The 21132-nt window shown below is 49.7% G+C and overlaps 2 protein-coding genes across 4 annotated transcripts; one reads left to right on the forward strand and one right to left on the reverse strand.

Moving 5' to 3' along the window:
* The first annotated feature begins 418 nt into the window (after positions 1 to 418).
* ZNF771 (zinc finger protein 771) lies at positions 419 to 9059 on the forward strand. 3 transcript variants are annotated; one of them, XM_012660250.1, is made up of 3 exons: positions 419 to 786; positions 1160 to 1309; positions 7991 to 9059. In XM_012660250.1, the coding sequence occupies exons 2-3, from the start codon at positions 1169 to 1171 to the stop codon at positions 8801 to 8803; spliced, it is 954 nt and encodes a 317-aa protein (XP_012515704.1). In that variant the 5' UTR covers positions 419 to 786; positions 1160 to 1168; the 3' UTR covers positions 8804 to 9059. The 3 variants fall into 3 exon arrangements, with proteins under 3 accessions (XP_012515704.1, XP_012515706.1, XP_012515705.1); XM_012660252.1 differs by having other exon boundaries at positions 450 to 482; XM_012660251.1 differs by having other exon boundaries at positions 451 to 488.
* A 2291-nt stretch (positions 9060 to 11350) lies between these two features.
* On the reverse strand, positions 11351 to 14572 carry DCTPP1 (dCTP pyrophosphatase 1). The gene is made up of 3 exons (XM_012660253.1): positions 14418 to 14572; positions 13630 to 13740; positions 11351 to 12026 (listed from the first exon to the last, which is right to left on the reverse strand). The coding sequence occupies exons 1-3, from the start codon at positions 14516 to 14518 to the stop codon at positions 11726 to 11728; spliced, it is 513 nt and encodes a 170-aa protein (XP_012515707.1). The 5' UTR covers positions 14519 to 14572; the 3' UTR covers positions 11351 to 11725.
* Positions 14573 to 21132: the final 6560 nt, after the last annotated feature.

Raw genomic sequence — 21132 nt, forward strand, 5'->3', positions numbered from 1 at the left:
TTCCACCTGGGCTACTGGTTGTCAGGATGCTATGATACCCTTACTGTGTAATTTAGGCAACTCGGTTTACCTCCCTGACCTTCAATTAGCTCATCTGTAAAATGGGCCCATGACCCATCGTTGTGCGGACCAAATGAGACCAGGCGGGTAAAACGCTGAGAACTCTGGCGCGTAGTAGGCACAGCACACTTTAAACGGCAGCGGCAGCTAGGGCGACTGTTGATTTGGGTAGTATGTATTCAAGCAGCAAGGTATCTCAGAAGCCGGGAGACCAGGAAGGCGACGCCGAGAAAGAAGGAGAAAAAACAGCAGGAGAAGAAAAAACAGGGAAGGGAAGAAGTGAGGAGGCAACAGGGTCCGCCCTCCAGGCGGGGCGCCAGCGAGAGGCCCAGGCCAGGGCGGGAGCGCACGTGGCCTATTTCGGGCGGAGCAGACGCGCTGGCCGCACCGGAGACTTCCGAACGGGCCACAGGAGACAAGCGGTGAGGGTAGGTTAGAATCCGGCTGCGAGGACCTTGAACACCGGACTGGGGTGGCTCCAGGTCCTTGGCAGTCGAGGGACAGCGAAGGGCGCGGGGTCTGGGCTCGTAGCCCTCCCCCGGCAGTTTGGGTCGGACGCCTGGGTCCTCCAGGCCCCTCCCTTAGGGGGCGGGGTTCGGCGTTCGGACCAATGACCGGCCGTCCCTGGGGCCCCGCCCCTGCCCCGCCTCCGGAGCCGCGGCCTCGCAGAGTGCCCAACCGCCCGGCTCCCGGGCCTGGGCAGCTCGAGCGCCGAACCTTCGGCTGGTGAGTGCGTACCTCCCCACACGGGGTTTCCGCCCCGATCCCGCCTCCAGCCCGTGCCCCAGAGCTCCTCCGGGTCGCCGACCCAGGCGCCGGGGAGTGACTCAGCGCTAGGAGGGCGGCGACTCGCGGGGGCTGGAGATTCGAACTGCTCGGGGCCTTGAATGCCGGGATGAGTGGGGTGAACGCGAGTCTCAGGAGCAGGTCCCGGGGCAGTGCCGGAGCCTGGAGCCCGGCAGGGGTGGACGGGAAAGGGCCAGACTCGGACACCAGGGCAGGGTGGGAGAAGCCACGGCTGCACCGCCTTGCTTGGGCCAGGGCCAGGGCCATGGTGGGGGGGGCGGGTCTTGAGCTTCTGACCCAGCTCCCGCCTCAGGACACCAAGATGCCTGGCGAACAGCAGGCAGAGGAGGAGGAGGAGGAAGAGATGCAGGAGGAGATGGTGCTGCTGGTGAAGGGTGAGGAGGATGAGGGTGAAGAGAAGTATGAGGTGGTGAAACTCAAGATTCCCATGGACAACAAGGAGGTACGTGTCACACACACACCCTGGGGCCCGTTGCCCCCAGAACTGGTCCAGGCTTAGCCTTCCTCAGACAGAAGCCAGGGATCCTTCCCCTACCGTTCCCTGAATCTCAGATCTAGAACCTCAAGGATGGCCCATCCTTCTGCCCCATTGCCCAGGCTTCCATCATATAGAAGTCACACCTACCACCCGGTGCTGGAGAGTAACCTCCATCCTTGGATCGCCATGGAGCTTGATGTCTCTAGCAGGGGTAGACTGATGAGTAACCGTGCAGTTACCATCCTGTGTGATGGGTGCAGGCACGGGGTGGGGGGCGGGGGGTGGTGGTGAAACCCAAAGCTGGGATTAGAGGTGGGTGTGGGGAGGTCAGGTTAGGCAACAGTAACAATAGCTAACTTTTGCATAGCATTTGCTATGTGCCAGACACTGTTCTAAGCACCTCACTTCTACGATGTAGGCAGTATTTATTCCATTTTACAGGTGAGGAAACTGAAGCCCAGGAGAGTCTGGTAACTGGCCCAAGGTCTCAAAGTTAGTAAAGGGATGGCTTACCTGGTACCAGTGGGAGTGTGAGGGCTGAAGTGGGTTGACTGCCCCAGGCAGAGGAAAGGGCCCTTTTAGAGGCTCAGAGGAGTGAGTGGGGCGCTGCAGCAGGGGGGCAGGTGGTTTGGTCATACTTAACATGGATGAGGCTGGGTCATTGGCAGGGTTGGCAGGCCACATAAGGAGTCTGAGTTTTATCCTGGGGGTTTCTGAGGGTTTTGAGATCAGAATATGAGTTAGATTTCCCCATTGCAGACCCTAACTACCACCAGATGTGTTTCTACTTCCCAAAACCCCACAGGACTCTGGCTGCCCCCAGCCTGAGCGGCCGTGGGTCCTGCTGGAGAGCTGGTGCCTACTGGGCCAGCTTTCAGGGCCCAGGGTCCTGCTGATTTCTTCCTGCACAGGTGCCAGTTCCTAGGAGAAAAAGTTCTGTTGTCTTCTAATGGTGGGGCCTAGGGGGCTGGGGGAGGGGACTAGCTCCTCAGGCCTCCTTTTCCAGTCTAAATAACTACCTGGTTCTGTTTTTCTCAGACCTCCTTGGCCCATCATCCTAGCTCAGCCTGCCTTTTCTGGCCCTGTGGATCCGCTGATTTCCACCTTTGGCCTATAAGTTAGGAGCAGAGACTCCAGAGCTTAGGGTGGACTTCCAACTGCATCACTTACCAGTTGTGTGACCTTGAGCACATTTCTTAACCTTTTTATGCCTCAGTTTCCTCATTTGTAAAAGGGAAATTATAATAGAACCTACTTCTTGGAGTTGAGGATTGAATGAGTTAATACATGTAAAGAGTTAGAAGTGTGTCTGGCACATAATAAACATTATGTAAATAGTTGCTGTTTTTATTTATGCTGTTATTATTTATTCTCACTAAAGTTCAGGACCCTGGGCTAGGTCATCCTTCTGGAGATTTTTTTCAACTCATTTTTATCAGCTCCTGGCAGGGAAGACTGAACATTGGGGACTGGGGAGGCACAGGCAGAGGACTGAGGGCAGACAACTCGAGGCAGTGGGGAAGGCTTCGTGGAGATGATTTTTGACTTGGGCCTTGAAGGCTTACTGGGGATTTGGCGAATGGAGGAGGAGGAAGGGCGTCCCAGGAGGAGGAAACAGCAAAAGCAAAGGCTCAGAGGAGATTCAGCTAGAAAGGTAGCAGGAACCAGAGAGTAAACGGCCTCGAAAGCCAGGGTAGGACATACGATTTTAGGTTATGTGATGCCATCAGGAGCCTTAAATCAGGGGCGGGGTGTGACCAGATTTTCTATTTAGAGGAAATCATTGGCTGTTATGGGGAGACCAGGCCAGGTAAGGCTAGTAGCCTGCTGTAAGGTGGTAGCAGGAGTGATGGAGGGAAGGGGAATGTTTAGGAACCAAGTTTGGACTAGCTGGAGCTGAGGTGGGGGTGGGGTTTGGCATGACTAGTCAGGAAAGGCATGTGGGGCCAGACTGGAAATGGTATCACATAGCAGTCAAATCCTAACTCCCCCATTTACCAACTTTGCTTTGGCTTTCTTCTCTGTAAAATGGGATAATAAGATCCTCGAATGCCAGTCTGAAAAGTGTCATCAGGGTGACTGGATTTGGAAGACAAGGATAGAATCAAGGATTTCACACACATATCCTGTGAACATTTAGCACTATGCCCACGAGATAGCTCATTAATTTGCTGTAGGCCTCCCTGAGCCTCATTTCTCTATCTATAAAATGGTGATCTCAAAAAGGCCTTCCAGTGCTGACATTCAGTGACTCTTACTTGTCACCCAGTCCCATGGCCAATCACTGTCCAGAATAGACCTTAATTAAGCTGTACTCCGGGACCAAGTATTCTCTCTCTGCTTATCAAAATCCAATCTGTCTTTAAGAATGTAACTTTCTCCGAGGGCTCCATGCACATCCAAACCTGTCTTTCCCTGGCTTGAACCCTTGCGTGGTTTTCTGTTTCCCTCAAGATGAAGTCTTAGCTTCTAAGTCTGGCATTCAAAGCTCTTCACCATCTAATCTCATGTCATTCTGGCTTCATCCATGCAATATCTATCCCCATTCCCCAGCGTCAGACACACCTGACTCACTCTCACCTCTGAGGTTTTGCCCATGTGATCTCAGCATGTAAAATCCTTTCTGCCTTTTCCACCTGCTTTCTCCAGGAGTAGCTCTTCTTTCTCCTAGACAAGGTTTCTTAATTTTTATCATGCATACAAATCACTTGGGGATTTGTTAAAATGATTTTGATTCAGTAAATCTGGGGTGAGACTTGAGATTCTGCATTTCTAAAAAGTTCCCAGCGACGCTAATGTTGCTAGTCTGTGGACCACATTTCCTATAGCAAGGAACTAGGGCCCTGGGGTCATGTCTTATAATTTGTACCAAAAAGAAAGAAGATTCTGAACACTAAAAGTGTCCAGGGAAGGGAGACAAGCCATGCAGGTAACCTCAAACTCTAGTAAATGAGATTGGAATTGCATCATGGTTAAGAGAATAGGTGTTTTGGAAAATGACCCACTTTAAGTTCGAACCCTGGCTCTACCATTTATTAGCTGGTTGGCCTTTTGTACTCACTTAACTTCTGAGTCTTGTTTCCTTATTTATAAAACAGGGCTAAGGTACCTAACCCAAAGGATCATGAGAATTTAAAATACGAACATGAGTAAAAAACACTTAGCACAGTTCTTGGCACACAGTGAGTGCTCAATAAATGGTAGTTGTTATTATTAATTAGAAAAGTAGTGGCTGAGGAGGAAACTGGGATGTTTGCCCTGGTTAAAAAAGATTTCAGCAGGAAGACAAAATCACTAACTTCAAATACCTGGATTATGATATTATTACACTATATCTCCACAGTACCCTCTTGTTACAGTGCAAATACCATTCTAATTTTAAAACCTAATAGTTGTAGAATTTAACACATGTCAGGGCCATTAATGATCACCTAGTGTGGTATTTGCCAAGTTTCAGTCACGTGTGTCGCTCATGTGTTGTACTCACATTATTAATGCTTTTCTTTAAATAGATTCACATTGTTAAATAAATTTACCTTCATCTAAACAATAATAGTGATGAAATTGTGAGTTTCATGTGATCTAATGTTTTTCTAATATCCATAAAAATAAATACATAACAATTATAATGAGATAAAAGTTTGCCCACGTACCCTCTCATACCTCAAGTTGGGAAATTTTGATTTCACCTAGCCTACCTGACCTTTGTCAGGACACTGAGGCAGGGGACTTTAAGACTTGCCCAGGGTCTTAATGAGCTAAACTCAGCCCCTCTTACCAAGATTCTTCCTTGGGTACCCAAAGCCCCTTCCCCTGGGCTAGAGGCACCGAGGATGCTTGTGCAGAGAATTTCTTTTTCCTCAGTCCTTGAACCCAGCATGAGGAAGTCCTCAGGCTGTCCAAAGTCACCTTAAAGAAGGATGCCAAGGAAATATGGGACAGAAAAATGTAGCTATAATGAGAAAAGTTCTCTCCACAATGGCTGATGTGTTGAAATAAACCAACAGATGTCAAAACCAGGGTGAGACTGGAAAGCGTGACCTTGAATTCAGACTGCCAAACCTGCTGTGGGAGTTTCTTGATTTAAAGTATCAAGTTGTATTTTAACCTTGAATCCCTCTTGGAGAGAGCCAGAGACTTGGAGTCCAGTCTCTGTCACATCTTGGCTGTCTGAATTCAGAGAAGAGTATAGCCTATTGGTGCAAGGAAGGCACTCTGACTCCCACTGGCTATGTGAATTTAATCTCCCTCAGCCTCGGCTTTTTCAGCTATCAAAAGAGATAACACCTGACTCAAGGGGATGACAGAGGACCTAATAATGTACATACAGTAGTGCTGTCAAAGCTTAACACTGATATTGATTATTGCTATTATCATTGTTACCCTTCTATATACTGCTTAGACCAGTATATATCCCTTGGTTGGTCACTAATTTCCCAAATTGCCCTGTTTTTCAGCTTCTGAGTTGATTACCAAAAGTGGATGCCTTTTGACAAAGGGTCTTGAAGGCCTTGAAGGTTCCCTCTCGAAGGTTCCCTCTCGCAGCTTCGGAAAGAGAAGGCCCTATTGTTCTCTAGTTGTCACTTACCCTCTCTTAACCCGTTTCGTCATCTGTAAAATGGTGATGGTGATAACTACCTTGCGGAGATGGGATATGGGAGAAGCTAACACTGTCATGTCCTTAGTATGTGTCAGGTTTTTACTTTGGTCATGAATTAATGTTCTTAACTGGTTGGCCCACGGTAGATACTCAACATCACTTGCTGGGATGAATGTTCTCTTTTCTAAGAAGGGAGCAATGTGCCCTCAATATTCCTCTTCACTCTTCTGTTAGTACAAAATGCTTTCCCATTACCTGCCTCTTACAAAGCATTTCTTTCCTTTTTCTGGTTTTATCTCTGGAAGCCCAGACCTCACGAAACTAGTGCATTTTCAAGTTTTTTTTCATTTCAGACCTTAGAATAGCATTTGGTTTTTACCTTTGCCTTTTTCTTCACAGCTTAAAAAATGACAGGTGCTTGCTCTTCAAAGTTGATTGAAGAGTTTGGATTCGGTCCTAGTCTGGCTTCCAAGATGCCACTCTCCGGGCTCTCCTCACTTCCTGGCTGCTCATCGTGCTGCCTCAGGTGGTCTCTGCCCATTCTCTGGGTGATCTCATCCAATCTCAAGGCTTTAAAACCCATCTGTAGGTTTGACAGTTTTTCAATTAACATCTAGAGTCTAGGCCTCACACCTGAGCTCCAGATGTGTCAAGGAGAAGTGAAGATACAGTTCAAAACAGATCTCGACTTGTTCTCCACTGTCCTCCTCTGTAAATGGCAACTCCACCTTTGCAGATGCTAGGCTCCAACACCTTGAAGTCATTTAGACTCCTCTCTTTCTTTACACCCTACATTTAACCTGTTATTCAATCAGTTGTCTCATACTGCAACATAGATCCAGAAGCCAACCACTTCCCACCACCTCCACTTTCCACTTGTGTCACCTGAGTCTGAGACACCATCTTCGCTTGCCAGGTGACTGTAGTAGCCTCCTTCATTGGGCCCCCGCTTCTACCCTCTCCTCTCCTTCATTCAGTTTTCAACCCTTGCAGCCTGAGGAAGTCTTTTAAAATGTGTCTGATCTGGTCACTTCCCCACTCGCAACTCTCTGACATCCTTTCTAATGATTCCACATCTCATTTATACTAAAAGCCAAAGTCCTCACTGTCACCTACAAGGCCCTAAGCTTAAGAGATCCCCTCCACCACCACCACTCCATCCATTACTCTCCCCTTCATGCATTCTGCTTTAACCACTTTTTCTTACCATTCCTGTAAACTCAACAGGTGAGCTCCTGCCTATTGAGTCCCTTGCTGTTCCCTCTGTAATGCTCCTTTGAGGGATATCCCCGTAGCCTGCTCTCATCTCCTTTAGATCTTTGTTCATGTTACTGCATCACTAAGGTGTCTTGACAACCCTATTTAAATTTGCAGGATCCCCAATATCAGCATGACTTACCCATTCTTCCTGAAAGCAGGAATTTTTTAATGCTGTCTTTTTGTTTAATGCTGAATCCCCAGTGCCTAGAACGAGTCTAGCAGGTTGCATGTTCTCTCTCTCTCTATATATATATGTATTTTTTTTTTAAAGACAAGAGTCTTGCTCTGTTGCCCAGGCTAGAGTGCTGTGGGCTCACAGCAACCTCAAACTCAAGGGCTCAAGCAATCTTCTGCCTAAGCCTCCCAAGTACATGGGACTACAGGCCTGCGCCACCACACTCGGCTAATTTTTTCTATTTTTAGTTGCCCAGATAATTCTTTCTGTTTTCACTAGAGACGGGGTCTCGCTCTTGCTCAAGCTGGTCTCAAACTCCTGACCTCAAGCCATCCTCCCGCCTCGGCCTCTCAGAGTGCTAGAATTACAGGCGTGAGCCACCGCCCCCGGCCAAATATTTGTTGAATAAAAAATAGCTAGAATGCCCCCAGCATTGTGATATGTGAGTTATAAGTATCATTTAATGCGCACAAGCATCCTATGAGGCAGGATTGCTTTCTATTTCACAGATGGGGAACTGAGGCACAGAGAGGCGGCAGCTTGTGGAGACCCAGGTCTCTGACTCCGGGGCCTGTCGGTCAGGGCTGACCTGTGCCCCCTCTCCCCGCAGGTCCCGAGCGAGACGCCGGCGCAGTCCGCCGACCCGGCGCGCCCCCACGCGTGCCCGGACTGCGGCCGCGCCTTCGCGCGCCGCTCCACGCTGGCCAAGCACGCGCGCACGCACACGGGCGAACGGCCCTTCGCGTGCACCGAGTGCGGCCGGCGCTTCTCGCAGAAGTCGGCGCTGACCAAACACGGCCGCACACACACGGGCGAGCGTCCCTACGAATGCCCAGAGTGCGACAAGCGCTTCTCGGCCGCCTCGAACCTGCGGCAGCACCGGCGGCGCCACACCGGCGAGAAGCCGTACGCATGCGCGCACTGCGGCCGCCGCTTCGCGCAGAGCTCCAACTACGCACAGCACCTGCGCGTGCACACGGGCGAGAAGCCGTACGCGTGCCCGGACTGCGGACGCGCCTTCGGCGGCAGTTCGTGCCTGGCGCGCCACCGACGCACGCACACGGGCGAGCGGCCGTACGCATGCGCCGACTGCGGCACGCGCTTCGCGCAGAGCTCGGCGCTGGCCAAACACCGGCGCGTGCACACGGGCGAGAAGCCACACCGCTGCGCCGTGTGCGGCCGCCGCTTTGGCCACCGCTCCAACCTGGCGGAGCATGCGCGCACGCACACGGGCGAGAGGCCCTACCCTTGCGCGGAGTGTGGCCGCCGCTTCCGCCTCAGCTCGCACTTCATCCGCCACCGTCGCGCGCACATGCGGCGCCGCCTCTATATCTGTGCTGGCTGTGGCCGGGACTTCAAGCTACCCGCAGGTGCCACAGCCGCCACTGCCACTGAGCGCTGCCCGGAGTGCGAGGGCAGCTGAGTCGCCGTTCTTGTCGCCCCGGGGCTGCGAGTGCCCGGCTGGGGAGGGGAGCGCTGGTACTTAGACGTGGCTGCATTAATCTGGACTCCTCCTGCACCGTGGCACCTGGGCCTGGGAAATGGTGAGACGGCAGGCCTGGCTGCCCTGGAACTGGGAGGCAGGGAGAATCCCCTGCCAGGGTCCCTGGAAACCATGCCCACCTTCCCCTCACTACATTCCTTTGGCCCGTGTTAGTGAATAAAGTATTATATCCTCACCCCACCTGTGCCTGTGAGTGAGGTGGGTGGGGAGAGGAAGAAATACGGGTTTCTCCAGACAGGTGTATTATCCTGGAGCCAAGTGGGGCTATGAGCCTAAAGGGATTCCTCCATACTGTTGGAGGGCGGAGAGGTCGTCCCACATTTCGCCCTTATAACCATGGGTACGAAAGGGCCCATAATTATAACCAGGTCATGATCGAACAGGCACTGCGTTTTGCAGAGCTTGGGTGAGGAAGACATGCATGACTCTCTCATGGAAATCAGTCTAGTGAAGGAGACAAACTTTGACACTATGTTAAAGGTTTAAATGCTTAGTTATGTAAACATTAGCTCATTTTCATTCTCAAAACATCTTAGCTAAATCTTTTATCTCCACTCTTGCAGATGAGTAGGTAGATACCCAGCAAGTGAACGGTAGAGCAGGCAATTGCAGCCAGTGTCAATTGGAGCTTACCATGGGGGAAGTCAGGCTCTTAGAGGTGATGTTTAAGCTGGGTATTGAAGGTCAAGAAAGAGTTGGGGGCCGGGTGTGGCGGCTCACACCAGTAATTCCAGCACTTTTGAAGGCCAAGGTGGGAGTATCACTTGAGGCCAGGAGTTAGAGACCAGCCTAGGCCATGTAGCCAGACCCTGTCTCTACAAAAAATAAAAAAACTAGCTAGGTGTGGTTGCACCTGTAGTCCCAGGTACTCGGGAGGCTGAAGCAGGAGGATCATTTGAGCCCAGTTGAAGGGTGCAGTGAGCTATGATCACGCCACTTTACTCCAGCCTAGGCAATAGAGTGAGACCCTGTCTCAAAAAAAAAAGGAGTGGGGGAATTATGGAGAGGGCCCCTTAAACCACCTGCCAGGCTCTTAAGAAGTTGAACATGTTCCCTGGCGCGGGGTGGAATGTGGAGACAAAAAGCAAGGGGGTTTGCAGGAGACGGACCATAAGGGACCTTGGAAGCAAGGTTAAAGGATCCAAGGCAGCAAAACTCTTGAAGGATTAGAGGGGAAGGATGGATGTGACATCCTCAAGGACCTGGGATTGAGAGAAAAGAGATGGGACTGACTTCACTTCTTAGCCTGGGTGACTGCAGGACAGTGTCACTGAGATGGCACAGGATGAGAAGCAGGATGCTGAAGTGGGGGCAATTGTGACACCCCAATCTGGACATGTTGAATGCGAGATAAAAATAGAGGCATCAGGGATATGATTGGAAATAAGAGACACCACGTCCACAAGAAGGTACCTAAGAAGAGTCTTAAAAGAACAGCCAAAGGTAGGAAGAAAACCAGGAAAGTGTCTTGTGTGGGAAGTCTAGAGGCAAGTGTTACATGAAGGTGGGAGTGGTCAGCTGCTGCTCTGGCATCCACATTTGTCATGACTCTGGGGGAAAGTGGTGAGTAGTTTCAGTGGAGGGGTGGGGTATAAAGGGGAGAATGAGAAAGCAGAGTAGGTGGGTGCAGACAGCCCAGTCAAGAGGCTCAGCTGTGAAAAGCGTGAGGGAAGTAGCCAGAGGATTGATGGTTTTGTCTTGTCAATAGGGAAGAGACTCAAGTATCCTTTACGTGCTGGTGGGAGGGATGAACGAAAAAGAAGAGAAGTTGATTACATAGAAGGGGAAACGAGATAACTGATAAAGAAGAGGGAATGAAATCAGAGATTAGGAATGAAATCAGAGATTAGTAGATGATAAGGTCCATGTTATCACTGGAGAGGGAGAAAAGTGGGTTTGGGAACATAAAGCAGTCCAATCTGATCCATTGTTTTACCTGGGAAGGTATCTTCCTGCCTCTTCCCTGGAGCAGGTATCTCAGAAAGGGAAGAGATGTGTCTGAGTTCACACACAGTAAATCATACACACTCAACACTATCTTTAGGGAAGAACAATAAATCAGCCTTGCTGTGGGTGGTCTTCACTTTTATCAAGGAGCCCAAGAGGAGAGGAAGTCCTGTTCTGCCCCACATCAGAGACCCTGATTTGTGACTCTGATTTCTTGCTCTGGGGCCTCTGAAAGTTTTGAGTTAAAAAGGAAAACAAAATAACTGCAAACTTACCAAGTACCTTACTATGTGCCACGCACTGTCCTAAGCACTCAAATAACTCACTTAACCCTTACAACCCTATCAGACACTATTATTTTCATTTTACAGGTGAGCAAACTGCAGAAAGATTAGTAATGTGATAAACATCATTCAGCTTGTAAGTGTCAAAGATGGCATTTGAACCCAGACAGCCTGGCTCCAGAATCTGCACTCTTAACCAGTATTACACACAGCATTCAATCTCTTTTATGGGTCCAGAAGGGGGAAGAATTTACATGAGATCCCACTGGGAATTTGCCAGAAACCAGATCTCTCTGCCCTGTAGGCAGGAGGTACAACAGAGAGACATGGGAATTGGGCTCGAGGCATACCTGGTTCCCCTCTTCAGCCCCTGCTGAGACAAAGCCTCCCTGGCTGCCCAGGAAGAATCTAGAAGTTGTTGCCCAAAACTGTTTTATTGGGAGAGAAAACACCAGGAGGCTATCTTCTGGAGGCTCCTGGGCCTCGCACCTCAGGCAGTGGGGTCCTCAGGCCCATAGTCTATTAGAAAAAGGCTAAAGCAAGGTTCCAGGCCGGGCCACCCTCGGCTCTTCAGATGCCATGCTGAGTTGCAGGTCCTGTGTCCATGTTTTTAGGTTGAGACTTGGCCTGTGGACTCACGGGCAAGCTCTGCAGGCCCTACAGCCTGGTCTTCAGAGACGGCCCCGTGGGATAATTCTGTATACTTGCGGGCAGAACCACGGGACAGATGGGCTGGGTAGCGTCGCCGGTTGGTGTCCATTTTGGAGAGCACTGCTTGGGGCAAATCCACATGGCAGCGAGCAGCTAATGCCACTAAGTAGATGAGGACATCACTAAGCTCCTCTTGAAGGGCTGCCCGTTCCTTGGGGGGCCATGCTTGGGGACCAGGCTTGTCATCAGGCTTCCACTGACTGGGGGTGGAACACAAACACACAGACGCCAGCTAGCACAATGGGCTCTGTCTCCTTTAGGGCACCCCAGTCCTTGCCGCAATAAACTCCCACCTCCCAGGGGGTTCTTCCAAGGACAACCCAACCTATCTGGGCCCTGGGAAGAGTCAGTAGGGAAGAGACCCCAACAGATAATACCTGGACATCTGTGTCTTTTTCTGAGCCAAGGAATGGCCAAGAGAACATTTTACTTGTTGAGACAAAACTCTGAGACCCAATTCTTCTCTGCAGCCCTAGCAACTGCCACCCAGACCACACCTCGGACCTGGACCACTGCAGAAGCCTCCTAACTCATCTTCTACTCTTGCCCGAACAATCTTTTAAAAGCACAAATGACATTTTGTCCCTTCCCTGCTTAACTCCCCCACCCCGCCCCAACCCCAACTGTGCTTGAAATAGATCTAAACTCCTGACAATGCCCTCTACATGAGCTGACCCATGCCTTTTCCAATGTCATTGTCCACCACTCTCTTTCTCAGTCCCCACCTAAAACCACTCTGACTTTTTCTGCCTTGCAAACAGGCCAAACTGTCACAGGGCCTTTGCACTTACTGCTCCCTCTGCCTTGAATCCCACCCAACCCCCCACCCCCAATCTTTCCCATGGCTGGCTCCTTCCTGTTTTTCAGGTCTTAGCTCTAATGTCACCTCCTCAGAAAAGCCTTCTCCCTCTGTTACCTTCCACTGTGAAGGCAGGAACTGTGTCTGCCTTGTTCAAGGCCGTATCTCTTGATTCTAAAAGACCTAGCACACAGCTGATGCCCATAAATCTGTAATGAACAAATGGCTCCTCCTGACATCTCTGTGCCCTGTTTCTCCATCCCCACAGTGACTGTCCTGGTCTAGGCTTCACCACCTCTTGCCTGGTCTACACCAGCCTCCTCACTGCCCCATTCTCTCAGTGATCCAGCCAATACACCCTGTAGACACAGTGACCTTTCTGGTGCTCACATCTGGTCAGGTCTTCTGTCTAAACTCTCCATCACTCTCTAGCCCCAATTCTATCTTTCTGAGTTCATCTCCCACTGCTCTCCTCCACAGCCCTATCACTCACTCGTATGTATGTATTGAGTGCCTACTATGTGCTGGGCCTGGGCACTTGAGACACATCAAAAAACAAAACAGGTAAAAAAATTCCTGATTTTTCTTCAGAAGCTTACAGTGAAGGAGTAGCAGATTCTCCTTGAATTTAACTTGCCCTTCCTTTTCTGCCTCACTACTTTCGCAAATGTATTAATAGTTCCCACTGTCTGAAATGCCTCAGGCAGGTCTCCTATAAAACACTTTTCCTTTCAGTCCCAGAGGGAGAGGAAAACAAGGGCTGTTGCCACCACTCATTCTTAGACCTGGTTCTGCCTTGCTGTTTTCATATCTTTCTCTCCCAGGAGACTGGCGCCCCTAAAGGGCAAGGACACGTGAATCACCTCTGTATTCCCAACACCAGGCACAGAGCCTGGAAGGGAGGTCGGGAAACTGAATCCATGAACATTTGATGATCAAATAATTGCTCCCCTTCCCTCCCCCACGACATGCAGACTCTTCCAGGAAGTCTTCCATCTACTCACAAGAGTTCTGCCAGCTCCCCCACTTCCCCCACCAAGGCCAGGAGGAGGTTCCGAGGCTGGTGGAATTGGTCCCAGTCTCGTTCAGCAGCAAACTCAGCATGGAGGCGTCGGCTGGAATAGAACAAAAGGGTGGAAGTTCAAGTCCCAGGGTTAAGGGGTGGGGGAGGAGATGTAGGGCCCAAGCAGGTACCCCAGTGATATGTAATGGGGGGACAGGACCAGCAGATTGTTCAACTAATTCCTTGGATGGCCTTGAGCAAGTTATTTCCTCTTCATGGAACTTGGCTTCCTCATCCATAAAATGGGCGCGCCCCTGAACCGACCTTAACATAGCCAAACCTAACAATACCGTCTTCATCATTCCATCTCCTGCTGCTACTTCTGTAGTTTCCTCTACCTGAATGTCCCTATCTCTGCACATCAAAATCCTACTTATCTTACAGAATGCGGTTCCACGGCCACTTCCTCTAAGAAGCCTTCCTTGATTTCCTCCAGCAAGAAATAATGTCTCCCACCTCTCAGCACTTCATTTTCCCGTGATCCCACCCACTCCTGGAGAGCACAGGCATTATTGGACGCCGATACAGCCCCAGGGCTGGGCTAAACGAAGGTTCTAGTATTACTGACTAGATGTGCACTGCTGCGCCCATTTTACAGATGAGAAGATTAGAAGGCTGGAACCCGAGCCCCGCTGTTAGCGTTCTTCCCAACCACACGGAGGGACCCTCCCCAGTCTGAGGGAAATAGAGGGAGATCTCCCCACCCCAGGTTGGGCAAGGAAGGCTTACATATCCTCGAGCGTGGGCTCTGGGCTGAAGCTGAACCGGCCGGCAGCAGCAGTGCTCTCTCCCCCCGTATCCCCACGCATCTCCCCACCAGCCATAGCCATGCTGCCCACGCCGCTGAAGCAGCGACTGCCCGGGAGACCTGACTACCCGGGAGGCATGGGCGCCACGCTCGCAGCCCGCCTCTAGAGCCGCTGGCCAATCACGGGTGTCGCCGAGGGCTCTTCACGGGGCGGAGCCAGAGCAAAGACCAATGACTTCCGTGGAGTTTGCTACAGCCCGCCCTTACCCGGACTGGACCAATCTGAGGGAGCTTCAAGCGCGCGCTCCTGGGCTCAGGCCCTCGAATTTTCCGCCTAGGTCAAGCATCTTAAAGGCCTAGGTACCCATTCGCCCAGGGGAAGAGACACAGGCCAGAGGGCGGGAGAGCGCAGGCGCGCCACTTCCCGTTTGAGCGCCAGATGGCGCCAAAGCGAAATGGCTGAGAAGGAGGGGTTCCGCTCGGTAGAAAACCCTGTAAATGAAGGGTCCTATGCCCCAAAGTCTCTCAGGGCTTGGGGACACTGCGAACCCTTTAAACTGCCCCACACAGTGTTTGGATGGAATTGAAGGGAAAGAGTGGAGCAAAGACAGATAGGATTGGGACGGAGGTCTTGTGTCCCACTTCAGCTCCCTGCCCCAGCTCTGTCCTGTGGTTGAAAGGATTTAACCCCCAATCCTTGTCCCAAGGAAAGGAATCAGTCGGTCCTTCTCCCTGCCCTGAGCATAGAATACGTGGCCCGTTAAGGTCTGGCCTCTGCTCTCCTCTCTCACAGCCCCTCCATCCCACAGAGAAGAATGCCAAGCTCATTTACAAGAGAATTTACAAGATGGTGAATCATGGAGTTAATTTCAAATCTGAGAACCACTGAGTTATTGGCCATGGGAAGAGCAGAGATCTTTATGAGACCCAAGAACAGGTTTAATCTCGTAAAAAATTATTTATTATTGTACCCCTACTAGGGCCACTATCTCTGATCTCCAGGAGTTTAAAGAGGCTTGCAATTTGTGGAAATGAGAGAATAAGTTCAGGAAAGGGCAGAGAGTCAGATTTTAGAAATTAAAATCCCAAAAGTGTGGCAATTTCACTTCTAGGTACATGCCCTAGTGCATATTTACAAAGAGTCACATGCAAGAAATTCACTTTGTTTGTGATAGTGAAAATTGAAAATAAATTAAATGACTGGGCTGGGCAGGGTGGTTCATACCTCTAATCCCAGTACTTTGGGAGGCCGAGGAGTGAGGATCAGTTGAGGTCAGAAGTTTGAGGCCAGCCTGGGCAACATAGTGAGACCCTGTCTCTACAAAAAATTAAAAAATTAGCTGGGTGTGGTGGTGTACACCTAGAGTCCTAGCTACTGGGGAGGCTGAAGCAGGAGGATTGCTTGAGCCCAGGGGTTCAAGGCTGTGTTGAGCTATAATAATCAGGCCACTGCACTCCAGTCTGGGTGATAGAGCCAGACCTTATCTCTAAAAAAAAGAAAGGAAAGAAGGAAGGAAGAAAGGAATAAAAGAACAAAAAATTAAATGAATTAAATGCCTATTAACTGAAGAATGGGTACATTGAAGTATATTTATACGAAAGATATTATTCAGCAGTTAAAGTTGAATCCATGTAGCAGAAACAAGCTTGAACTGGTTTTAGCAAGAAAAGGGCATTTATTATAAGGATACAAGAATGCGTCCAGGATACAGCTGGGACTCAGGAACAAACTGGAACTAGGGTAGCTGTTCTAAGCATTTTATGTAGTTCATCCTTACAGCAACTCATTTAGTCCTCACAGCAACCCTATGAGGTAGGGAATATTATTATTGTCATCCCCATTTTCTAGATAAGGAAACTGAGAGTGTAAGTATTATAACTTAACAGCTAGTAAAGTGGTAGAGCCAGGTTTCAAATCCAGGCAGTTTGGCTTCAGAGTCTGTGTTATTAGCCTCTATGCTATATATCTATATTTTTTTGAGACAGAGTCTCACTCTGTTGCCCCGACTAGAGTGCCGTGGCGTCAGCCTAGCTCACAGCAACCTCAAACTCCTGGGCTCAAGGGATCCTTCTGCCTCGGCCTCCCGAGTAGCTGGGACTACATGCATGCGCCACCATGCCCGGCTAATTTTTTTTCTATATGTTTTTAATTGTCCAGCTAATTTCTTTCTATTTTTAGTAGAGATGGGGTCTCGCTCTTGCTCAGGCTGGTCTCAAACTCCTGAGCTCAAACAATCCACCCGCCTCAGCCTCCCAGAGTGCTAGGATTACAGGCGTGAGCCACTGCGCCCGGCCTCCCTCCTCCATTCTTGCGGAGTCTTGATTTTGTTCTGGGTTCCACCCCTCCTCCACTTGATTGGTCTACTTGATTGGTCATTGTGTTCCTGTTGCCCTGGCCATTGATTGGTTTATGGGTGAGCTGTGACCTAGTTCTGGACAATCAGAAGTTGGAGGAAGTCTGTTGGAGACTTCTGGGAAAGGTTCTTAGTTTTGTTTAAAAAGATACAGGATGTTTCTACCTCTAGATGTTGGTATGTGAGGATAGGATTGAGAAGAGAGCTAGCCTGCAGACTGAGACTGGCAGATCAGCAAGATAGAAAGGACTTTGATCCTTGACAACATTGCTGAGCCACTTAATTTACAAGTTCCAGAAATACCCTAATGTAGGACTTTGTTTATATAAGATAATAAATCACTTTTATTGGTCAAACTACTTTTAGTTGGGTTTTCTCTCCTCATCTTGGAGAAAGTAATATTTAAGCTGAGCAAAAACCAAGGGGAATAGAGTTGTAGGGTGGCGGGACCAACCAATGCTTAGAGCAGGAAAGGCTCGGTATACTGCAGTGTGGAAGGGAGGTAGTGAGCAAGAGGGAGAGTGGTCAGGTATATACAGTGTAGGAGAAATTAAGAGGTCAGATCAGATCAATTAACCATGGATTTCATTTTAGATTTCATTTTAATTTGGATTTTTAGTGTTATGGAAACTTTGAAGGGTTTTAAGAAAGGGAGTGATGTGATCATATTTTGTATTATGAGCCCTCTGGCTGCCGAATTAAGAAAGAATTGGACAGCTGGGTGCGGTAGCTCATGCCTAGCCTATAATCCTAGCACTTTGGGAGGCTGAGGCAGTAGGATCACTTGAGCCCAGGAGTTCAAGACCAGCCTGGGCAACATAGTGACACCTCATCTCTAAAAAAAAATAGAAAAATTAGCTGGGCGTGGTCGTATGCACCTGTAATGTGCTAGCTGGGAGGCTGAGGTGGCAGGATTGCTTGGGCCCAGGAGTTCAAGGCTACAGTGAGCTAGGATCATGCCATGCACTACAACCTGGGCAACAGAGCGAAAACTCAAAAGAAAGAAAGGAAGGAAGGAAGGAAGAAAAAAGAAAAGAAAAGAAAAGAAGAAAGAATTAAAGGAGGGCAAGAAGCAGGGGGATGAGTTACTGCAGTTGTCCAGGCCAAAGATGATGGTGACTTGGGCCAGGCTGATGGCGGGTAAAGATGGAGAGAAGTGGATGTACTGGGGACATATTTCGGGAGTAGATCTATAGTTTTTTTTTTTTTTTTTCTTTTTTTGGTTTTGAACTGAGGGATAGGACAAAGGTAGAATCAAGCATGGCTTACAGGTTTTGAGTGTTTGGGAACTTGGTGGATGGATGGTGACTCATTTTGGGAAGGGGAAGATGAGGTGCAAATTGAACACGTGGTATCAGGAATTTGGTTTAGGACAGAGCAAGTTGAAGGTGTATGTCAATTTGGCAGGTGGGTTTATGAATCTGAGTCTTAGAGGAGAGATGAGGGCTAGAGATTCAGATTTGGTAGTGTCACTCAGTACCAACAGTATTTAAAGTCAAGGAACTGGAGAAGAATGACTAAAATTAGAATCTAGGTAGACAAGACCAAGATTTGGCATACTCTAACATTTGGCAGTTAAGCAGAGGAGAGGCAGCAAGTGAGACAGGAAGAACTTGTCAGAGTGTGGTGTTATGGAGGCTAGGGGAGGAAAGCGTTCCACAATGAGTGGACATCTGATTTGTATGCTGCTGAACTGCTGTGTAAGATGAGAGCACAGAATTAGCTACTGGATTAGGCTGGAATTAGCTACTCTGAAGGCTGGAGATGGGAGATGGGAGAAAAGAGAAACCCTGGGTAACTCCTGGGTTTCTGGCTTGAGTAACTGGATAGATGGTTTTGCCATTTGCTGAAATGAGGATGCAGAACACCTGGGAAGTCGGGTAGGAGGAAAGATAATGAATTCAGTTTGGGACACATTGAGTCCAAGATGGCTCCAGGATATCCAGACAATGTCCCGCGGGCAGGTAGACATACAGGTCTGAAGTTCAAGAGCATTGGGCTACCTTACGGGAATTTGAAGTTTCAGATGCCCTCAGCATCTCCCTGGTGTTTGCTGGGCTTCTTCAGACAAGAACTCAGACTCTTGCACTAGGATATAAAACACAACTTGGAGAGTAGATTTCTCAGGAGTCCTCTGTGGCTCAGATTTTGGAAGTGTCTGGGACTGGGACTTCTAGAGCTCATAGATGAGATGATTCTGGAGATTTGACAGGAAGACAGGCACTCCCTCTGGGACTGCCTCTACCCTTTTCCCAGGGATCCTTGGTTGAGCTGTTGGGCTCTGGTAAAGCATCTTACAGGGACAGCCAAGTTCTTTGCTCCACAGAACACAGTTCTTTGCTTCTTTGCTCTGAAGACCAAGCACACCCAGAACAGAGGGAACAGATGTGAACATGTAATTGGCTCCATCATCTGGACCCCTCATGCCAGGCTCTTTCCTCCCCCTCACCCCATATGCAGTCTGTTCTCTCTGTTCTCCTCCAACACATCTTGGCAATCCAAACTCCCTGCTTTCATGAGGGCCTCAATGTGTTTGGCCTTGTCTTTTGGTCCACGTTTGCGATTAGCCTTTCATAAGCCTGTTCTCCCAAGAGACTGGGTGCCCCAGTCTTTTCAAGTCGAAAGTGTTTCTCCAGTGCAAGCTGATAGATGTTTAATGACAGGATGGGTGGACTGGCACAGGCAAACACATGCATGCGCAGAGCATACCCTTCTGTTGCTCCAGAGAGTTCGGCTACCTGCCCCATAAGAGCCACACTGGTGCAGTTTGTCCCAGTACGAAACCTTGGAGTGGAGAAGACGATGGCAGATAGAGAACACAATAGCAGAGGACCACAGCTGGGCAGGTGGTGTGAGGGCAGGGGACCTCAACTGGACAGAGGTCCCCAAGATAACAGGGCTATGATGGGAAACTACGAGTCAGGTGATTGGGCAACCCACCCACCAATGCCCTTGGGAAGATTGTTTCTCTTCTCTGAACCTCAGTTTCTCTGTATGTATAATGGGGATCTGGCCCAGGTGGCCTCCAAGGACTCTATGTGTGTGTGCTGAGAGGAACGGGACAATATGTATTTTGCCTATGGCTACATCCCCAGAACCTACCGCAGTGCTATGTTATTGATGGTAGATCCATAGGCCTTGTTGGTTTTGAATTGGGGGATGAGAGAAAGGGTGCTGCTATAACTTAGAATTTTTGTTCTTACTAAATTTTTCAAGGGGAGTCATGACAAAGGCTTTTAGGCATCTCTAGCCTAGTGCATTCAGGCCAGGGAGTCCCCAACACCTTTAGAAGTCTCCCCTCAACCTACTTTCCCAGCCTGATCCCCTGCACACATGCTGAAATCCAGTCACATGGTCCCCACATTTCCCCTCCCTGCCTTTGCTCCCACAGTTCCCTCCATCTGGAATGCCCATCCCCTTCTCTGCACATCCAAGTCCCAATTCTACCCATCCTGAAGAGCCCTGAAAGCCTTCCTAAAGCTCTTCCAAAAAGGAAATGATGTGGCCTCTCGTAGCTCTTCATCTACGCAAGCTCTCTTCGCAGCTGCTACTTTTCACCTTAATTTGGGGACAATTGGTGCCCCTGTCCTAGACCTCCCCCCTCTTGGAGAGCAGAGCAGTGTCAGGCTTTTGTTTCCTCAGGGCCTGGTACTGGAGTAGATCTAATAAGCAGTAATTTACAGGAGCACATCTCATGGGATCCCCTCCATGCCTTTCCTGCCAAAGGTGGGTGTGGCTGCACCTCTTCCACAGAGGAGGAGACTGAAACCCAGAGAGGTCAGGAGACTTTTCTGAGATCACCCAAAAAGGCAAGGGCTGGGCCGAGCACAGTGGCTTACGCCTGCAATCCTAGCACTCTGGGAGGCCAAGGCGGGAGGATCACTTGAGGTCAGGAGTTTGAGACCAGCCTGAGCAAGAGTGAGACCCTGTCTCTATTAAAAAGAGAAAAAATTAGCCGGGCATGGTGGCGCGTGCCTGTAGTCCCAGCCACTCAGCAGGCTGAGGCAGGAGGATGGCTTGAGCTCAGAAGTTTGAGGTTGCTGTGAGCTAGGCTGACGCCATGGCACTCTAGCTCAGGTGACAGAGCGAGACTCTGTCTCAAAAAAAAAAAAAAAAAAAAAAAGGCAAGGGTTGAAGCTCACCAGCACTCCCCAGCACTCTCCTCACAGCCTCACAGCCCCTGCGAAGGAGTAAAGGAGGCAGCTCACAGGTGCTGAGGTCATCTGGCCGCTGCCTTTCCTTCCATCCTTCTGTCCTTTCTCCTCCCCTTGCTCTTTGTCTTCCTCTAAGCTCTAGCTTCCTCCCTTTTTCCTTCCTCTTCCTTTTCCTCCAGTGCCTTCCC

The sequence above is a fragment of the Propithecus coquereli genome, unplaced genomic scaffold (genome assembly GCF_000956105.1).
Source record: "Propithecus coquereli isolate 6110/MARCELLA unplaced genomic scaffold, Pcoq_1.0 Scaffold66, whole genome shotgun sequence".
Lineage (NCBI taxonomy): Eukaryota > Metazoa > Chordata > Mammalia > Primates > Indriidae > Propithecus > Propithecus coquereli.